The sequence below is a fragment of the Talaromyces amestolkiae genome (genome assembly GCF_001896365.1).
Source record: "Talaromyces amestolkiae strain CIB chromosome Unknown scaffold6.1, whole genome shotgun sequence".
NCBI classification, from domain to species: Eukaryota; Fungi; Ascomycota; class Eurotiomycetes; order Eurotiales; family Trichocomaceae; genus Talaromyces; species Talaromyces amestolkiae.
The window spans coordinates 151,564-172,315 of NW_024468042.1; the positions used below are offsets into that span (position 1 = coordinate 151,564).

Genomic DNA, 20,752 nt, shown 5'->3' on the forward strand with positions numbered 1-20,752 from the left:
AATACTCCAAGTCCGTATCATCGACTACGTAGTATGTTCTGGACCGCTCGATACAACCGCCATTCCGCGTGCGGCGTCCTCGGAAGATCCGCTCCTATCAGCCACTCTCACATCTGTATTTGCTTCGTTTGCCAGATGATGTATTGACCTGGCAACAAACAAACAATGCCTACTAGGGCTAGGATGTGGTGTGTTCTTATCGACCTCGGATCCCTACAAGCATCGCAAATGAATGGCTTTCGGAAGTGTATGAATATGCATTGCTGAGAGTTTGATCACTATAGTTACAATGTGTGCTGTATATGCCAGGACCCGGCTTGGCAGAGAGAGAACGCGAGAGAGCTGCTACTGATTCTCGCTCTCTTCTGCTTTCTTGCCTGCCTTCTTCCGTGTATACGTCTCTCGAACAGGGTCGCCTTCGTCGTTGCAGACCACCCATTCACCAATACCATATTCTGCAGAAGCTTTCCTTTTGCCGCGTCCGCCGCCCCCGATGATCAGATTTCCAGGACGGTATTTGGGATCGGCTTTTAGACGACGAATGGCTGACACGTGGATCTCTGCATCGTCGGGAATATCACGAACTTCACCGCAAGGAAGCGGCCAGCGGATAGGTTTCCACGATCCATCGGGCTGCAGGTCCATACGTCGAAACGGCAAATACTCCATAATGCGCCAAGAAAGCACAGAACTCCACGGAAGTCCTGCGCCATATTCCAGGCAATCGTGCAGTACGCCTTTTGTGCTGGAGTGCTCAAGGGCAGTAAGGAAGCGATGAAGCGCACGACTTGTATTACGTTCGTTCTCATTCCGGGGAAGTTTGATTGTTGGTATCCCATTGCCATTTACATTGGCGCCATGACTCTCATCCTGACACCAATCCGGCTCTTGGTCATAGACATGGATGGGAGAGTAATTCTCAACATACTCTTCACAACATTCAAATTGTTTCATTTTCCTGTGGTCAAAATTCAAGCCAGCTTTCTGTGCCTCCTGAACCATCCAGACCAGTGGCGCATGGCTCAGAGCCCAGGATTCACCCTCCTCGAGACTCCAGCCACCTCCAATATCAGCGTGTCCACCTGGAAACCAAACTTCGCGAATATCTTGCTCTCTTACGTCGTCCTCACTGAGTTCATGTGCGATCTGCAGTGACGTAACATCGCTGTGTGTCGACGAACCGTCATCGATAGGGACATTGATCTCCGGGACGTCCAAGTTCGGATGACTCGTTTTTCGATTCTGTAATGGTGAAGGTGCGCGATATCGATCTATATGTTGCGTACTTCCGGCGCTGGAGCCACGTGGAGTCCGGTAGATGGATTCGCCCTCCTCTCGACCCCGGCGAGCGGCGGTCTTTTCATCTTCCTGTCCCGCTTTCTCCAGGTCGACATCGTAACCATCATTGTTTAAAGTGATTTTAGGGACCTCTTCTGGCTTTTCGCGATTGAGGTGAAGATGGTGCATGTGATCCCTTAGGTAATGGTCATGATGCTTGTGGTTCGCATGCCAGGGCTTCGACTCTGAAATCAGATCTTGGCGGAATTTGGCCCGTCTTTCATCAATACCGACCGCATGGCGAATCACGAGAGCAGAACTGCGAGCTGTATATGGAAATTTACTTCGTTGCATCCAGGCAGATTCGAATCGGGGTACACTGTTGACTGTATCGAAAAGTCCCATGAAGCGGATTCGACTGATTGGGCGACTGAACGTTTCGCGGAAAGCTTTCATATAATTGAAGAGTTTTTTCTTCTCTTCTTGGTCCTGGTCAGTTTGACCTCGTCGCTGTTGCCACTTGGCAAATGTTTTCCATGCGAAGCGGATCAACTCCTCGTTTCCAGCCTCCAATAGACCGATATAATCCAGCATTTCGGCCAAAAAGCGCGCAATGTATGAGCCACGGCTGAAGCCGAAAAAGTAGATATCGTCACCGGGAACGTAGTATCGCATGAGAAACTTGTACCCACCCATGACATGCTGATCGAACGACGACCCTACGGCAGAATCCTTGGCTTTCAGATAAGCCGAGCGAATGCGATGAATGGTGCCAGTGCTCGAGAGCGAAGTTGAGGTCACATAGGTGCCAATTCCTGGCTGATAGTAGTGGAATTGAGTACCGCGACTGCGATCGAGCATCTAAGACGGTGGTCAGAACACAGGTTGAGACACTCTGCTTCGTGGGAAAAGCTTACTCGAAATATCTTCAAGACATTGCTATCCGACTCGTCTCCCGAGAATTTGTTGCCTGTGCCGTCAAAGCAGAGCACGAAGGTCTTTGGAGCCTGTTGCGGCCCGATGGTCGGCTCCATTCTGATGTTTGTAGAATCACTGTGGTGCTTAATCCACGTTTTCGATCGTATCCGATGGATACGCTAATATTACCGAGAGTATATATACAAACCGGTGTCGACGCGCTGATAGTCAGTATGCGCCCAGTCGACGTCATGTACTCAAAAGTTTAGCCGGCAATAACAAGTTTATGATCATGCTGCACCATTGCAGTAGGGGGAAGAAGGCACGTTCGTATACCGACGGATGAATTTCGCTCACGAAGCTATTTCTCTTGTCGTCTCGGCAATGATGATTGAAATGGCAACCAATGCGGAGTACGCGACTCTCATTACGGATGGTGTGTACTTCAGTGGTAGTTACGTACTACCTATGATGAGACTTTGTCCGTGTAGTCGTAGCTTGCAACAAATTGCTGGCCCATAGATCACAACGTGTTCGGGATAAAGAGCAAGAATTTCCGTCTTATGCCTCGCTTCGTTGACAGACACGCTGATCATGACTGTGTGGCCCTGCACTGTCCCCTTCTGATTCAGATTTGGTTACTCTAGATGCACAGCTCGCATTAGCACGACTGGACTAGGGTGCTCGAGAGTCGAGAGCCTACGGAGTACAGTGGATACAGGCAAGCGCTGACAGCAATGGATTGCCCTGTTTTGGAATGAACCTCGGACATCCCTCTCCCTATCATCGACGGGTTTTTCAACTCGCTTTTCTTTCGTTTAAGCGTGTCGGACTGTCACAGTGGGGGGCAGGAAGCACTATCGAATAATCCACTGCTGCCTCGTGCTTGTCACTCAGAACTCAAAGACTAACTACGTAAAAGTTAGTGACTCGAATCAGAATGGAAATTGTGATGGATCTAGTTTTCGCGGCTTGAAGCTAGAAGAATAATTCAGGCGTGGTACTAGTAAACGATTGGTTATGGACAGGGGGCTTTGCGGCCCGCGTCGAGTGGAGCGATCCAAGTGTTCCTCAATTTTGGCTCTCCTGTGTGGTATCCCAGCCGTAAATACACGAGAAAAAGGAAAAAATCACATACTGTGGGTGGGTATTTTATCGTACTGTTACGTCCTAGGTGGTGGTTGCATACCTTATTCTCTTCTGTTTCCGGAGATCTCGCGAACTGGCAAACTCGAACTAAGACTTAGGCTTGTATATCACGACAGTCTTAAGACCCAGCCAAGCCAACTCAATCTGATTGACTTTGTTTGCTTTAAACATTCTACGTAATAGTACTTATGTATCGTATCGTGTCCACGAGATCGTTTGCCTGAACACTACGAGTATGGAGTACGATTACGACAGCTGGTATGGATCATCCATTGCTTGTTGCACAGACGCAAAAAAAATCACCACTGGGCAGCGTGTCGATTTCTCGAGCGGCGATCCATATCTTGTCGACCACAAGCACGGAGTACTGAATCAATACGATACCACCTTGGACAACATGGCGCATTCGATCTAGCAAAACAATGGCGATGGCAAGCTGAACTTGCGGGATACTCCGTAGTGACAGTAAGGAGGTCGACCGGGCAGATATGGTCGTGGAAGGTCCACCTGGGCTGGCCATGGCTTTGGAATTGAGAATCGGTTCGTCAATGCGCACGTAGTTGTACTTGGCTACGTACTAGTACTACGATGCTAGCCAGGTCACTAAGTTAGCTTGGAGCCAGAGGAAGTGTTGATGCTGAGACTGGACGAGAGTTGGTTGCCGGAGGAAAGAACAAAGTTCGGGAGCGGAAGGAAGGGACCACCCGAACCGTGACAGTCGGTCGCTCCTGCCTCAATGCCATGCTTTCCTTCCTTCCTTACTTCCTGCCTTCCTTCCGACGGGATGACATCTAATTCCCTTCATCCATCATCCTTCTCTATATGAATTTTCACTTCCTTCTGCCGTCGCTCAATTGTTTTCAGTACGTACTCTACTATCCTTGTGCACCCGACGGTGATACCCCACTGGTGTACCCTGAAGAACCCGGCTCGTAAGCGGAGGAATATTACGATGATCTCTACGGAGAACGGACTAGACTCGCTACCCTCCCCAGCGATCGGCTAGAATTTGGCCATCATGCATGATCCTGAACGCTAAGATGCTCTTTGGACGACTTTAGTTAGCCCTAGTGCTACGCTAGCATGCTTTACTTTTCGACTCTGGGTGAACCACCCACCAAATTCGACAAATTGAATCCACTGCAGACCGACAGCTTGCGCGTGGCGGGCTGAAAAGTGAAAACCCAAACCGGACACTTGTACCTCGAATGGAAAACGAAAGCAAAGTGGGTGGCAACCCCTGTCAACCCCCCTGCCCAATTACGACGCACATCCTAAGCGACAGCCTTTCTTCGACCACTTTCCTGTCATGATCGTGATGATTCTTGGCAATCTGGACAAGCTATTGGAGCTGAGCCATCGGACATATCTCCTATCGAGCTCAAGATGTGGATATACTGGACCCATCATCCCTCCGACTTTATCTCCCACCCGTGATGTGATTTTGTCTTCGACTACGAAGTACGGCTCGGCTATGCGGTGGACAGATTCATACGAAATAATTGCGCACGATGGCTTTAGAATCCAGCTTGCTCGCAACGAACATTGGTTGCATGCGACGGACAATTTGCGTGCTTTGTACAGGGTCTTAGATCTTGACACGTTGTTTTATGCAACGGGACCCTTGCGTCTTTGTCGTCGCGATTGGCGGTGAAGTCGGAACTCGGTGCCTTCAAACGACTGTCAATTGCCTACTCTGTAGCTTTTTTTTCTTTACCTAAGCTTACCGTATCCAACGCCGCCAAATTCAAACCGGACTCGACCTTTTTGCTCGGGGGTCCACCGCCATGATTGATCATCTTCGCAAAGAGACTTTCTTTCATCACCTGGCTGACGATTGTGGAGTCGACAATCTAAAAGAGTCTAAATGGTCTTCGTATCAACAAATAAAGCATCCGCAAATCAAAGGAGCAGCAAACTCAGTCACTAAATAAGGTAAGCCTTCGTGTTCACTCCACCGAACTTCAGAGAGAAGCTAGTCGCTTTTGAGTAACTTTCCCAGATAGGTAGGCGGGGKCGTTTTATGCACAAGTCATGCCATTCTCTGGTCCTTGCGGAGTCCCAAAACGCGGCTTTTCCATCGATCGACCCCGGGATCCACCGCTGATGAGATATTAGTCTGGCTCTATTGGCCACTAGTGAGCCCGAGATGGAGCGCCAAATGATGCTCGAATCGCTGGACTGTGAAATCTCATGCAGATTCAATGTTCCAAATCTGCGAGCAACATGGGCAAGACTTACCTGGTTCGACGAAGGAGAATCGAGAGCTTTCAGATCTAGGACCATCAGCAGGATCATGACATCATGTTACCGCCAATCACCTTGATAGTTGCCATGAGCAATGAAGCTCTGGCTCTGCTTTGTGCTCCGCACTTGATAAATCCACGTAGCAACAGGCTAACAGCTTACAAGCAATACAGCTGTACCTTGGACCTCGTAGCATTCATAGCTCCCTGTGGCTGCCTACTTACCTCTCGGGTCCACTACGTACGATCTGAGTTTCTCTTAAATACTTCTAGTCCTCCACTTTGCTCGGTTACTCATACAATTGTGCATTGTGATACCCTCTGATTTTATCTTTTCAATTTTTTTTTGCTTCTTCAAGTTGCGTGCCTGTCTTCAAGATGCGCAGGTTTTCTTCCGTATTCAAAAAGAAGGATGACTCTAAGGTCAAGGAGAATGGCCAGACCAGCGAAAAGGTGAATGGCAAGCGACAATCCAAGGCCGTCTCGAGCTCTGCTCCGCCTGCTGAGCCGGAAGACCACAGCAAGGCCCGGAATGAAGTCTCTGCTATCTTCGAGAGATACGCCCAAGTGATTCACGCGTCTCGAGAGCCATTGCCTACTCAAAGTGGCGATGGCACCTACCTGGAACATGGCCATGATCACTCCACCAGCCTGTTTTCTGATCTCCGATCATTGGGATTCAAAGACTATGGTACTCTCGTTGAAGTCATGAAAAACAAAGCGTCTGGCGGATATGTGGATGACAAGACTATGTTGATGGAGCGCATTATCCAGCTCGTCAGCGGACTTCCGTCTAACTCTGAGAGGAGGACTGAGCTTACAAATGCGTTCCTTGACGAACTTTGGGACTCTCTTCCACATCCACCTCTTTCGTAACACTCCCCAACCCAGACGATCGGTACGCCATACTAATAGTCATAGGTTTGTCGGACCCAAATTTGAATACCGATCTGCCGATGGCTCGTGGAACAATCCTACAATTCCATGGCTGGGCGCTGCCAACACTGAATACTCCCGCTCAATCGCGCCATTGACTATCCAACCGAGTGGTCTTCCAGATGCAGGTCTCATCTTTGACAGTATCATGGCCAGAGAGAAATTCACACCACACCCAAACAAAGTTTCCAGTGTCTTCTTCGCCTGGGCCTCGCTTATCATCCACGGCAAGTAGACCTCGGTAATGCGACAGCTGGGAAAGCATAATTCTAACGTCACATTATAGACATCTTCCAGACCGATTACAGAAACCCTCACATCTCTCAGACTTCCGCCTATCTGGATTTGTCCATCCTCTACGGTGATAACCAGGATGACCAGAATCAGATGCGTACTTTCAAAGATGGAAAGATCAAACCCGACTCCTTTTCGGAGCCCCGTCTCCAGGCTTTCCCTGCCATGTGCAACGTTCTCATGGTTATGTTAAATAGGTGAGAACTGTCRGGCCCGCCGTTGTAATGAGATTATTGACCAAGTTGCGCCTGTAGATTCCACAACAACGTCGTCGAACAGATTGCGCAGATCAATGAGAATGGCAGATTCAACAAACCTCGCCCAGGTCTTTCACCTGAGCAGACTGAAGCTGCCTGGAAGAAATATGACGAGGATCTTTTTCAAACCGGCCGATTGTAAGTCATAATCCAATAACATTAAGGTCAGCTCTAATTGTGTCCAGGATCACTTGCGGTCTGTACATTAACATCACTCTGTATGATTACTTGCGCACAATTGTCAACCTTAACAGGACCAATAGTACATGGTGTCTAGATCCCCGTGCCAGAATGCAGGGTACTCACACCACTCCCTCTGGTCTTGGAAACCAGTGTTCTGTGGAATTTAACCTCGCCTACCGCTGGCACTCGGCTACCAGTTATAATGATGAGAAGTGGACAGAAGAAGTCTACAGGGATTTGTTCGGTAAACCGGCCGAAGAGGTCTCCATGGTCGAGCTCCTTATGGGACTCAATAAATACGAACAGAGCATTGACAAGGATCCCTCTAAGCGTACTTTCGCCAACCTCCAACGTCAAGCAGACGGAACTTTCAAAGATGATGACCTTGTTAAGATCATGGCTAGCGCTGTTGAGGACGTCGCAGGTGAGTTGATCTACGTTTGCTCGTGCGCGCGATGTCTGACCTGAATTAGGATCTTTTGGCGCTCGCAACGTTCCCAAGGTTATGCGGTCCATTGAAATTCTTGGTATTGAGCAAGCCCGCAAATGGAACGTCGGTTCTCTGAACGAGTTCCGTAAGTTCTTCAACTTGAAACCGTACGAGACCTTTGAGGAAATCAACTCAGACCCATACGTTGCGGATCAACTTCGCCACCTTTATGAACATCCCGACTATGTCGAACTATACCCCGGTATCGTTGCTGAGGAAGCTAAGGAACCTATGGCTCCTGGTGTTGGTATCACGCCTACCTATACCATCTCGCGTGCCGTGTTGTCCGATGCTGTGGCTCTCGTACGCGGTGATCGTTTCTATACTACCGACCAAACACCACGAAACCTCACAAACTGGGGTTGGCAAGAAAGTGGTCATGACTTGAATATCAACCAGGGCTGTGTGTTCTACAAGCTTGCATTCCGTGCATTCCCCAACCATTTCAAATCCGATTCGATCTACGCACACTACCCCATGACCATCCCTGAAGAGAATAAGGTCATCATGAAGAACTTGGGACGTGAAGCTGACTACAGCTGGGATCCACCAACTTTCAACGCTCCCCGTGTGGAGCTGAAAACATACCAAGCTGCTGAGACTGTCCTCAAAGATACTCGCAACTTCCGTGTTACCTGGGGTGATGCCAGCGCATGGGTGTTTGGTGAGAAGACTGGATTTGATTACATGCTCTCTGGTGACACACCTTTCCACACTAAGCAACGTGAACTCCTTGAGAGGTCACTATACCAAGAAGGATGGGACTCTCGTCTAAAAGAATTTTATGAACAAATCACCCTGCAGTTGCTTCACGACAAGTCGTACACACTTGCCGGCACTAAGCAGGTGGATCTCACTCGAGAGTAAGTTGATCACATAGCAAAATTATTTATTGATATTTCTAATCGATTCTTACAGTGTTGGAAACCTTGCCACTGTGCACTTTGCTGCACATCTTTTCGGACTCCCATTGAAAACCAAGGGCAACCCACGAGGGATTTTCACTGAGCATGAGCTATACATGGCCAATGCCGTCATCTTCCAAGCTGTTTTCTTCGACTACGATTTGATGCGCTCCTATCCACTGCGTCAGGCTGCTCGTGCTGTTGCCAAGAAGATTGGAGAGATGGTTGAACTGAACGTCAAATCCATTGGTTCCAACGGCATTCTCTCCCACTTCATCGATGGCCTGCGCAAGCAAGATAACCCCTTGTCTGACTATGGCGTGAACGTGGTGAAGAATCTGCTTGACAGTGGTCTCAATGCGCATGAAGTCACCTGGACTCAGATCCTCCCAGCTGTTGTATCTATGGTGCCCAAATTGGGTCAGGTGGTAAGTTTCTTTGTTTAGACTGAAGCCTTTTCGCGGGAGACGTATTAATCAATATCTCATAGTTCACTCAAATCATCGACTTTTATCTGTCCGATGCTGGAAAGGCATACTTGCCCGAGATCAACCGCCTGGCCAAGTTGAACACACCGGAGTCCGACAAGGCTCTTACTCACTACGTACTTGAAGCCATTCGTCTCAACGGAACATACGGTGCCTACCGCGAAGCTCAACGAGACGTCACCGTTAACGATGGCGGTAATGAGATACAGATCAATAAGGGTGCCAAGGTTTTTGTCAGCTTCATCAGCGCCTCACGCGACCCAGTCGTCTTCCCCGAACCCGAAAAGGTTCTTCTTGACCGCCCCGTGGATTCATATGTCCACTACGGCATTGGAGCTCACTCTTGCCTCGGTCAGGATGCCAGCCTTATCGCCTTGACCTCCATGCTTCGCGTCGTTGGTCGTTTGGATAACCTCCGTCGTGCACGCGGTACCCAAGGCCTTCTGAAGAAAATCCCTCGTGAGGGTGGTTCTTACCACTACCTCCGCGAGGATGGCGGCAGCTTCACTCCGTTCCCAGCTAGTAAGTCGTCTCCCTTTATTTTTCTTAAATCAATTTCTTACAGATTTCACAGCTTTTAAAGTCGAATGGGATAGCGAACTCCCCGCCTTGAAGAACCGCGGAACATGGTAAGAAAATTAGCATCAAACGATGTGGTTAGGTATTCTGAATATGAGTCTCCTTGTGAGCGTACTGTGTAAATCTTGCGATATTTCTCTAATTCTAACATGAATCCCTTACATTTGTTTACGAGGGATTCCCTTAATTTGTCTTCGCGCTGCCCAGGTTTTACTGTGACATCATTTTTCCTAACGCATGAAGGGATGACAGATCTAATGACTATACTGCTAGATACTCGTACCCTTATTAGTAATGCGCTAGCAGCTTGACTACTCGCTAGATATAGGATCGCGATACCAAATAGTTACTTGTTTCTCAAGTCCAGACCTCTTGGGTTTTTGCTTTCTGGACCACTCAAAGGACAGCTAAGCATTGCCATATCGCAATGTAATTCTAAACGTACCTGCACTATTATGGAAGTTCTTTAAACAAATCACTCTCGACACAAATTTTTCAATTTGCGGGTACAAAGGTCTCGGGATACGGTACAATATATCGCACCAATCGTCATACTAGATTTCCCAGATAGATGCACAATCGTCCTCTTCTCTTTGCACTTTCTGTTAAAGTTTTCCTCATCCCCGCCGACACAGAGTTTAACAGATTGTCACCGGTTAATAGTCTTAGAGGGTGCACGCCGACAGAGAAGTGTGATTCGAAACAATACCTGAATAAAAAATTTACCCGACACCTAGGAAGTTATATTAACATTTCAGTAGACTGTAGAACAATCAAGCAAAAGCATTCGGTTCCCCCGCATCTCATTATTATCCGCTCAGGAATATCTGGGGTCATGTTGTTGAGTACGGCGCGTTCGGTGCTTGTATAAAGAGAGGTAGAGACTCGCGAGTAAGAGAAAATAATAATGCACCTAAGGCGAAACTATCACCGACTTGCCAATCATGAAAGTCCGTATTTTCTTCTCGTTGGCGGTTCTGCCACTCGCTGTAGCCGCGATTGTGCCTAGTTTGACGAAAACATTCTCGAACGTCACCATTTTTGATCCACCGTCTGACTACAACATTCCACGTACTCTGTATGCTCGTACTGTTCAGTTGCCCAACGGCGACTTGCTGGCCACATGGGAAAACTACTCTCCCGAACCACCAGCTGTCTATTTTCCTATATATCGCTCATCCGATCTTGGCAAAACCTGGAGCAAATTGTCAAAGGTACAAGACACTGCCAACGGGGTGGGACTACGTTATCAACCTTTCCTATATTACTTAGATGAAAGAATTGGGTCATTTGGTCCTGGTACCTTGCTCCTGGCTGGAAACAGTATTCCAACGGATCTGTCTACCACTCAGATTGATATTTATGCATCCCATGATTCCGGAAAGACGTGGCAATTTCTTAGTCACATTGCATCAGGAGGAGAAGCAATTCCCGATAATGGCCTGACGCCGGTCTGGGAGCCATTCTTGCTTGCTCAGTAAGTAGCCGTAAGCGAAATGTATTCCAAGGGAAGCATATACTAATTTTCCACCCTCAGCCATGGGAGGTTGATTTGTTATTATTCTGATCAGAGAGACAATGCAACATATGGACAGAAGCTCGTCCATCAGGTTTCGACGGATCTGAAATCTTGGGGGCCTGTGGTCAACGATGTGTATGCAGGTCTTCTACAAAGATCAATGATTGTCTCTTTGATCTAGGCTAATTAGAATACACTTTTAGCACGTATGATACATATACGGATCGCCCAGGCATGCCAGTCATTACCAAGGTATTTTTTCTCCTGTCCATCCGCCTGAGGGGTATCCTATTTCCCTCATATTCTGTTCTTGGTTTCTTTATTAAGCAGTCTTTCCATTCTCTAACTTCACACAGCTTCCCAATGGCCAATTCCTCATGACTTATGAACATGGCAGCTTCTTTGGCACTTCTAGCTATTCGTTCCCGGTCACATACAAGCTTTCAACAGACCCGGAAAACTTTGCAACTGCTTCCGGAACTCAAATGGTAGTTTCAAATGGAGCCACTCCTGATGGCTCGCCCTACGTTGTGTGGTCGTCTTATGGTTCTTCCAATGGCACCATCATTGTGAGCTCCGGAGGGTCAAGCTCTGTTTACGTCAACCAAGCTTTGGGTGCAGGCAATTGGACGGAGATCCCCACGCCCGAAAGTACGAGCTACACTCGGTCCTTGCGCATTTTGCAGGAGAAGGAGACTTACCTTCTGTTGAACGGTGGAGGCGTGCTCTCAGGAACATCTAACAGGGTGACTGTGTCCTTGATTGATCTTGAAAATGCATTGATATAAGTGATCTCTGATCTTCTAGATCAATGGGTATATACCCAAGAGTTCAATATTCTTTGGAAATATTGAATCTATTACCTAAGTAGGATCCAAAATATCAATAATCGCGCCCGTTCATGATTTTACAAAGTGTAGATATAGTCCTTTGCTATTAACAGTGGATAGGTGCTGCAAATGTTTTTATTGTCGATAGCTTTTACTAGTTCGATCCACGCCATAAATTAGCGGAACGTAATGTGGTCGACGTTGTAAGTTGTGTTCAATCCTCAGATCTCGCGTACTTTGAGTATGGGATAGCAGTGGTCGTTGTCCGTATATGATCAAGATTGTAATTCCCACGACGCCTATAAATGCTGGTATATGTACACCGATATGATGACTAAAGTCACCATTATGTCAATTCTCTCGAAGAATATGGAGTTCTCCATGAGCATTCTGTTCCGACTTGTACTCATAATCGTCTCGCCACGGAACTGACTCATCGTTCGGCCGTTTTCGCTGGAGCCTCAGTCTGCTCATTCGGGGCACTGCTCTGCGAAGCAGTCGGTATAGATGTTTCTTTGTTCAATTTATTGTCGGCGACTGCAGTAATCGATCTATTTGTTGCCACTTGTCAAAACCACCATTTCACCTCGTCTCATCGCTAAAAGTAGATGCGGGATCATATTTACGGATTCATTGTTCGTCGCTCGGCGTTAAATTGTTGGATCGCCGGGTGAAACGTGTAGTATCCTAGTGCAATAAAAAAAGGGGTTAGAAGACAGAACTTGAGCTATAATTGCTAACAGACAATGGATGGAGTGGTCATTCACACCTGTGAAAATACCGAGCCCGATGGCGACTGTTGCCGGGACAAGGCCGCGCAGTCCACTCATTTTGATTAATTAAATTCTTGAACAGTTTCAAAGTTCATATCGCGTGGGATCAAAGCATTTTATGAGGATAATGAAGGCTTATGCAAAGCTCAGTAGATGTCTTGTAGAGTGGATAAAAGGTAACTGCTCGGCAAGCTTGAAATTGTGAAATTGTTGGTTGCCTGAGAGCTGCGTGTTGATGCCTTAGCGCCTGAGGCAGGACACAGCTAATTAATCAATTTATCGAGCCGACGCGTCTTCCTTCCCCACAAACAGCCAGACGCGTCTCACCAAGTGGTGCGACAACTGCTCACTTCTGCTATACATATAAAACTCCACGCCGGCAACTTTATTCGTCTACTGTACGATGTTTTAGTCTTCTCTGAAGATATAAGACTACCGGGCTGAGAAATGGGAGACTTGTCTGGACGTACGAGTACAAATGAATACATGGCGGAACAAGGGTTACGTCCCGGACTCAGATGACGACGAGGATTTTGAAAGCCAGGAATCGAGGAAGGAATATAGCGAGGAACAAGCCCCTACGTTGGATGATGATGATAGAGATGGAGTACAACTGACTGGGCTTGGTGAAGATAAGAACAGCATTGAGAATGGCGAGGGCGTCAAGGAATATGAGCAATACTCGGAATCGGCGGAGCTAGGATCAGACCACAGCAGTTACAACGATGATGAGGATGAGGGTGCTCGTGAAAAAGACCAGGAATTACAGTCGGTAGAGCTGAATTTGAATGATGGAGGTCACAATAACAATGCCCATGATGGTGACCACGAGGGAAGCCATCATTTACTATCGGTAGACTTAGAGTTGAACAATGAGTCGGACACCTTGATCCCTCCTGAAACCGATCCTTTATTGGCAAAGTCTGGTTCAGCGATTGAGCCTCTGCTCACAGACGATGAGGCTGCTTCGTCAGATGATGAACTCCATTTCATTGGCGTTGTACCAAACAAATCAGAGACAATTTACACTACCAACTCCGCAGATATTCCAAATGATGTGTTGGGGTTCCAAAGTGATTCAGATTCTCCGCTTTCTTCTGCTCCATCGGTAATAGTTTCACCAGACTCAAGCCAACAAGCTCACCAAATCCATGGAGACCAACACTCCCAACCACAACGACTCGTTGCGCCTCAAATAGTGGACCTTGTGGATGAAGACGCTTTATCTCAAACTTTGACAAGTGATATTCTAGCATTGGACACGGAACTCCAACCCCAGCGACGATCATTACGCGAAAGAAAAGAGATACAAATGCATCCGTATCTCATAGAAGATGCCAAATATCAATCTCTTGTCAGAAAGGCAGGGCTTAAGCCAGTTCGTGTGGTTACTGCAGAATCTGCTGCCAGGCATACTCAAGGAGAAAGCCAAGAATCTATAATCGGTGCGCCTGAACCCCCGAGCAGTCCACCTAGCGAATTCATCTTCCCACCGTCCTCTCCTCCCGACCCATGCAAATCACCAGCTTCAATTAGCCGACAGCGGATACCCAAAGATAAGTCTCAATTGGTGCATGATCATGTCCAACCTCATTCGCAAAAGAGGAGAAAGTTGTTCCATGACAGCCAAGTCAAAAAGCATAAACAACAATTCCCATCTTGCAAGGTTGTGATTGATAAGGCAGATACTTTCGTCAGCCCCAATACTACACAATCAATTCAGGCTCCGCTATCACCACCTCGCTCAGGAAGCGTCCCATCCGCAGCTCATGTGGGAAAGGATGGATTCCGCTTCCCACGGGGCTTCACCCCTCCTGCAAAGACATTTGACACAACCGTACAGTCAGTCTCAATGGATGCAACCGATCTTACGATTGACGATGACTTCGACAGCGTTGCACCCCTGGACGCTGAAGACGACCATATAACTTCACAAACCTCAGTCGAAGATAATGAACCAGAGGAAAGTGCGTCAGAGATGGCGGTTAAACAATACCAGCGTAGAATCAAGGGCGTTCTTCCAGCGTCATGGTTAACGTTGGATCTTAAAAACAAAGGCGGAAAGACCGCCAATCCATCATCAGACAAACATCAACGAGAGTTGCTCTCTACACGTGCTGAACCACAGAAGGGGGTGGCGAGGCCAATCTCGCGACCACGGAGCATTGCCCTAGAGTCGCTCACACCGCGGGCGACTTTCGCGTTCCTGGAAGACTCATCTGACTCGGATGATGCCGACCTTGATGCGCCTGCTGCTGTTGACATCCAGGTTGCGAAAGAAAGCCGCAAGACCTCGGCCGATTTAAGGAAGTTTTACGATCCGACTAATGATATGGATGAAGATATTCCTGAAGACAACACACTTGAAGAGATTTTCTCGCCTGTACGCCGGTCACTATTCAGTCACAATAGATCACACTCGAGCATCCCGAAAACATACAAGAGAAAGCAAGTCTCTTACAGAAATAATCAACCGCAGAAGAGTCGTCCACTTCGGCAGGTGCGTCTCGACGACAGGACACCTCGCCCTTCAAAACGAAAAGTTCGAAGACCACAGATACCAAATTTAAGCATTTTGGATGCCCCAGATGTCGCTCGCCGATCTCGTAAAGAACAACCTCAGTTCTTACGGGTTGCCACTAGGCAAGCTCGATCGCGGAAAGACCAGGGAAGATCAAGTCCAAGTAGAAAAGTGTTCAACATGGCCACGCGAGAAGAGACGAAAGAGACAAATAAAGCTTTGTGGGATTGGAAGAAGGGATCTATGAAGCAAGCAAAGCTGTCGATGACCAGCACCCCGAGAAGTGCTCGTCAACCTCTCCAAAGCCTTTCAGCAAACAGACAAGAGCGTACGGATCGCAATCATACAAGTACTCTACCTCAGAATTCGGTCTCTGATGAGAGACCACGCTTTCTACGAGAGCTTGACCTGACATCAGAGAATCTTACATTTGCACAGCCACTGGCCGTTCCTCCCGTGAAAAGTCGAGTCATTTCGACGACCATGAAGCAATCAAGGCTCGTTAGAAAAAACGTCATCAGTAGGACACATGCCATAACCTCGCTACGAAGAAACGGCGCAAGACCTGTGGAATCCGAGATAGTCGGTGGTGAAGCAGGCCTTTCTCCTTATGCCTTCTCAGCTTCTCTGGCCGCACTAGACAAAGACCGCAAGCGAACGTTCACTCTAGACCGTTACATTTCTACGTTGGAGCCCCCTGATCAAGATCCATCACAATTCCCTCGACCTGCCATCCAGCCCATACCTGAAAGAATAGAGAATCAGCAGCCAGCACGACATAAGCCGCCAAGAAAACGAATTCCAGCTCGTGCAGAAGTGATTGATATTGATCCCATGCCGCAAATAACAGCTTCCTCAGAACCGGCGAAAAGGACACATACTACTCCAGTCGACAATACTAAGCGTTTAAGTAATACATTATATGGGTTCGGGAATTTTAGGGTCTTTTCTGTCGACTTTAACGTCTTGCCTATTCGCAAAGGGACATATTTTCACGATTCTACTTTTATCGGCGAATGTGGTCTTTCACGTTCACTTAATATCAACAAAAGAAACATGGATCAAGATGTAGGCTTTGCAGTCATTGACTTGGGCGATCAAGTTTTCCGCTGGGGTCCTTGGACTGAGCAAGTGTCTTCCGAATTGGGCGTGATCATGGACTTGATTAAGAATGAGATTGAGAAATATGGCTCATTGCCGGAGATTTCTTCCAATTCTGATACCTTTCGAGTTTTCGTTTTTGTGATTAGATGGATCACCGATACTATGCACTTCATTGACCCGATTGATCGAGTATCCTTCATCGAGCGTGTCGTACCTTTTATTTGCGATTTGCACAATCATGTCGCAACGGCGTGTCACGCGAATCATAGTGGATGGCAGGGTTACTTGAGGTTAGCAAGTCTCAACATGATTTTTGCCAATCAAATACGTCAAGTTGCATCTCACGAATTGGTGAATCCCTCTAAGAGAGAGGACACTCTGAATCTCGTCAAGACCGTTTCCCGCCAGATTTCTTCTCTAATGTACACCCATCATGGACTGCAAAATATTCGCCAATTCAATGAGAGAAATCAGGATGTCAATCTCGAATCTGGAATTCGCCATGGTTTCCCCGCGGTCGAAGCCCATATCATTCTTTTCCAGATCTTGCATTCATCCCAAGAATTCCAAGGATGGTTTAATGAGTTGGCGTTATTATCATTTGCTGATAAGGCATCTTCTTCAAACATTCAGCATCTTGAAGAGGTTTGGGAGGCAGTCTTCACCACGCTTCCACTCTATGAGATCGATGAATTCGGACTTGGTCGCCCTGGGCTTCGATTTCGTGATAAGTACGATCAATGGCCTATCGTTCAGACATTAGTTTCGAAGGTCTTGGATACGTATTATCTCGATTCGGATCAACCTACATTTTACATCAACTATTGCCGCGTCCTCTTCCAAAGATGTCTTCTTCTCATGGTGTCCTGGTCTTGGCGTCACTGCAAAGGAATTTTAGAAACACTGTTCGATTTCTATGCTAAAAACATGATGTACAATCTTAAAACTGAGCAAAGCTTTGGATCTCCATCATTCCTCGAAGCGCTGGATACGAACCCTACCATCGAGATTGAACCTTGTGACTCATCATTTCATCTGTTTCTCAAAATACTCGGCAGCGGCCTTCGCTACCTCTCCCAAGTCCACGACAAGAAGACGATGAGAAACATCACTTGGCGTCTTCTCCCTAACCATGGGCGAGTTTATCCAAAAGAAAAGCCTCTAGCTCATGAAGACCTCGATGCTTTGAGAAATCACCATGACCTTCTTTGTACCCTTTATTGGGCTGTTCCAGGTATTTGTCGACCGAGACTTCAGACGATTCGTAACGTGATTGATCCTGCAACATCCCATCTGGAAACGATGAGTTTGAGCATTCGCTCGTGGAGGAGACTTGTGCATTTCAAGCTATCAACGAATGAAGAAGATGCTGATTTGAAGCATTTTGCCGATTGGTACAAGTTCTTCGCTTCGGGGATAGTCCGGCAACACCAGCTTGCAAAAACTGAAGTCGAGGCGCAAGCAAAGAATCAAATGCATTTTTCAAAGCAGGACGTCGAGTCCACTGTATCACATAATCAACGTCAGATTGAGGCATTGATTTCTTCGACTATCACAGCTATGGATTCGGCTATTCAATCATCAAGATCCTTCGGTCAAGCTTGCCTTCTTGTGGAGGGGTTTCCTATTGTCAAGCTGTTTGAATTGTTTGATCCGGTTAATTCCAGAGCCAATCATATCATCTGTGATGGTCTGCAGCTCGTTATCAAATTTCTTGCAAAGGACTTACCTCTCGTCAATTCTACAAATTCTCCTACAAATGATGACAGCCAGGAATATGGAGACTGGTCCGCTCTTGAAGAAGTTTTTGATGGCGTGGCCGAACCCGCGGCAGCTGCTACGACTTTCCCGTATTTGCAAGAAGTTATTCGACCATGTGTCTCTCGCCTACTGTCCAATTGTTTCGGTGAAGACAGGCCTCCGGAGGACTCCTTGCTCCTCAAATTGACAGAGTGCTGGTCGGCTCTGGCACACGCTTCAGTAAGGAGTGGACTTGAACACTGGGATAGCTACCTTAATCCTTACAGCGGCAACTCCTGGACAGCCCTTCGAATGACTCCGCAGACCAAAAAGTTCGGGCCTCAGTTTCTCGCGAACTGTATAGAGAACGATAGTCAATTCTTCTCGGAATGTAGACTACAGATTCTGACAATGTGGGTGTCATGCCTTGTGGAGAGAACGTCGGCACTGAAATTTCAACACCGTCTCACGGAAGTACTTCTCAATGAAGATCAGACACTACTAATGAAGAATTTACCCTTCAATCGAGGGACAGATGGTCGATATCATGTCTCGCTGTCGGAGTTGACAGACAGACGGATATCATTGATTTCTAGCCTACTGTCGAATATGCGTGAGCATCTACAAACTCAAGATAACACTGGCTCCGTGAATACCAAAGCAATCGATGAGTACAGAGAACTGATCATGGCCATGATGGCAACGATGAAGACGAATTATCAAGAGCTCGGCCAGTCCGGAAAGACCGCGCGAGGACAGTACGTTGAATTTGTGCACGATATAATCAGCTTCATGCAGCAGCACACGCAATCGATCTGTCCCATCGATCGCTATTTCACAGACCCGTCTACATTTCCCCTTCCACTTGGCGATCCGGGGCTTGTTGTAGCAAAATTGAAAGGCTATGGCATTCGACTACCTGCAACAAAAGCTGCGAAGGAACTGGTAAATTTCTTGCAAGGCATATGCGAATCAGCGGCTTTGGATGATAGACAGGGTGAGCTCGTTGCTCAGCTCTGTGAGAGTATGGGTGAGACGTATGAGTCTGGCGACACTGCGAATCCAACACTGCGATCGTTTCTATTACATTGCTTGTTTCCAGCTTATATTGAGTGTGCACTAAGCAGCACTGCTGCTTGGATTTTTGTTCTGCCGGTCATGAAAGCAACGTCTCGAGCGGCGCGTGATTTGCTGTACGATGTTGACATCAATGATCCTGATTGCATCAAATCGGTGAACAGCATGTTTGGTGCCATTCTACGAGCTATCAGGCAGGTCATATACATCTTTATTCAAGATGCGGATTACACCGAAAAAACGCGCGCACTGCTGATCATCAAGTCTTGTATTGATATTATTTCCGCAATGGTCCCAATTCTCGATTATTTCGTCAGAAATGGACATTCCGACGATCACAACATGGCCATACTGGGACAATTACGCACATACACAGCCTTCATCGTGCAGAGACTTTTTGAACCATCTACCGTCATGGAAGACCAGTATGACATTTTCCCCGACGAGCTAACAGACAATACCCACGTGAACCCTCTCTTTCTAGAACATCGCACATATACAACTCGTCAGGTGCAAACGTACCTCCGCACCAATTGGTCAAAGCACAACGGTCGATATTTCGTCCGTCGCGGTCGGGAACCGAGAGTGGTAGAAACTGAGATCACCAAATCAAAGGAGATTGTCGACGTTCATTATGCAAAGTCCTCATTAGTTGAAGCGGCGAATATGTATCTACATCGTTGGGAGTCATTCAATCAGCCGGATGAGCAAAGTCGTTCTGATGCTTTTGGGGAATCCAAAGTCTACGACGCTTTAGGAGAAGGGTTCAATGACTTGCTACTGTAATCATTCTAATGTATTTTGATGTGCCAAAAGATTGCATGGATGGCGTTTTTTGTTTGTTTAATCGTTTCATGACCATATTAGACAACTGCATACTAATTTGAGTAGTGAATGACTTATATACAAGTATTTTAAAATACGCCATATTTAGGTTTCTTTGAACGACAGAAGCATCTATAGGTGCGTTCTTCATAGGCTGAAGGCTTCATGTAAACTTTTGTCGGTCTTGTATGGATACAAGGTTGTCACCAGATTAGGAAACTCCTGGCTCTTTCCCTAACTTGTTTCTTGCCTCGTGTCGTCCGAATATATCGAAAAGATATCAGCTCAAGGTCTTTGGGCGATTATGGTAGCAGAGTAAATGTAGCTGTAGGTAATGAAGGGTTACTCGAGCTTGATCAAAGCAAATATCTACACTATCCAGACACGCACCATATAAAGGGTGATCAGTAGCGTCATACGGATCAACCACAACCCTCAACTGATTCGGCATCGTACTACTAAACCTGACATAATTGGCCTCTCCTTCAACACATTTGAAATCGAAGACAAGTTTTGCCTCGCAATTTTGTATGTTGTTGTGTGTCAGATATATCAATGATCCCCTTGAGCCGGCAAAGGAGCTTGGGGTGCTGATGAACACTGTCCGTTCAGTACCGGCTCTGATGTAGTACGGTAAGAC

At 47.1% G+C, this 20,752-nt stretch overlaps 4 protein-coding genes across 4 annotated transcripts; 3 read left to right on the forward strand and 1 right to left on the reverse strand.

Moving 5' to 3' along the window:
- Nucleotides 1-345: 345 nt before the first annotated feature.
- Nucleotides 346-2,312, reverse strand: BHQ10_003653 (uncharacterized protein; the record flags this gene model as incomplete). Its single annotated transcript, XM_040875933.1, has 2 exons — nt 346-2,139; nt 2,196-2,312. The coding sequence occupies 2 exons, from the start codon at nt 2,310-2,312 to the stop codon at nt 346-348; spliced, it is 1,911 nt and encodes a 636-aa protein (XP_040732157.1).
- Nucleotides 2,313-5,969: 3,657 nt separating this feature from the next.
- Nucleotides 5,970-9,777, forward strand: BHQ10_003654 (uncharacterized protein; the record flags this gene model as incomplete). The annotated part of the gene is made up of 9 exons (XM_040875934.1): nt 5,970-6,463; nt 6,513-6,718; nt 6,814-7,018; nt 7,076-7,216; nt 7,264-7,685; nt 7,735-8,614; nt 8,670-9,084; nt 9,147-9,666; nt 9,719-9,777. The coding sequence occupies 9 exons, from the start codon at nt 5,970-5,972 to the stop codon at nt 9,775-9,777; spliced, it is 3,342 nt and encodes a 1,113-aa protein (XP_040732158.1).
- Nucleotides 9,778-10,667: 890 nt separating this feature from the next.
- Nucleotides 10,668-12,030, forward strand: BHQ10_003655 (uncharacterized protein; the record flags this gene model as incomplete). The annotated part of the gene is made up of 4 exons (XM_040875935.1): nt 10,668-11,200; nt 11,261-11,377; nt 11,446-11,494; nt 11,599-12,030. 4 exons carry the CDS (start codon nt 10,668-10,670, stop codon nt 12,028-12,030), a joined length of 1,131 nt encoding a protein of 376 aa, XP_040732159.1.
- A 1,293-nt stretch (nt 12,031-13,323) lies between these two features.
- On the forward strand, nt 13,324-20,073 carry BHQ10_003656 (uncharacterized protein; the record flags this gene model as incomplete). The annotated part of the gene is made up of 1 exon (XM_040875936.1): nt 13,324-20,073. One exon carries the CDS (start codon nt 13,324-13,326, stop codon nt 20,071-20,073), a length of 6,750 nt encoding a protein of 2,249 aa, XP_040732160.1.
- Between the last annotated feature and the right edge of the window lie 679 nt (nt 20,074-20,752).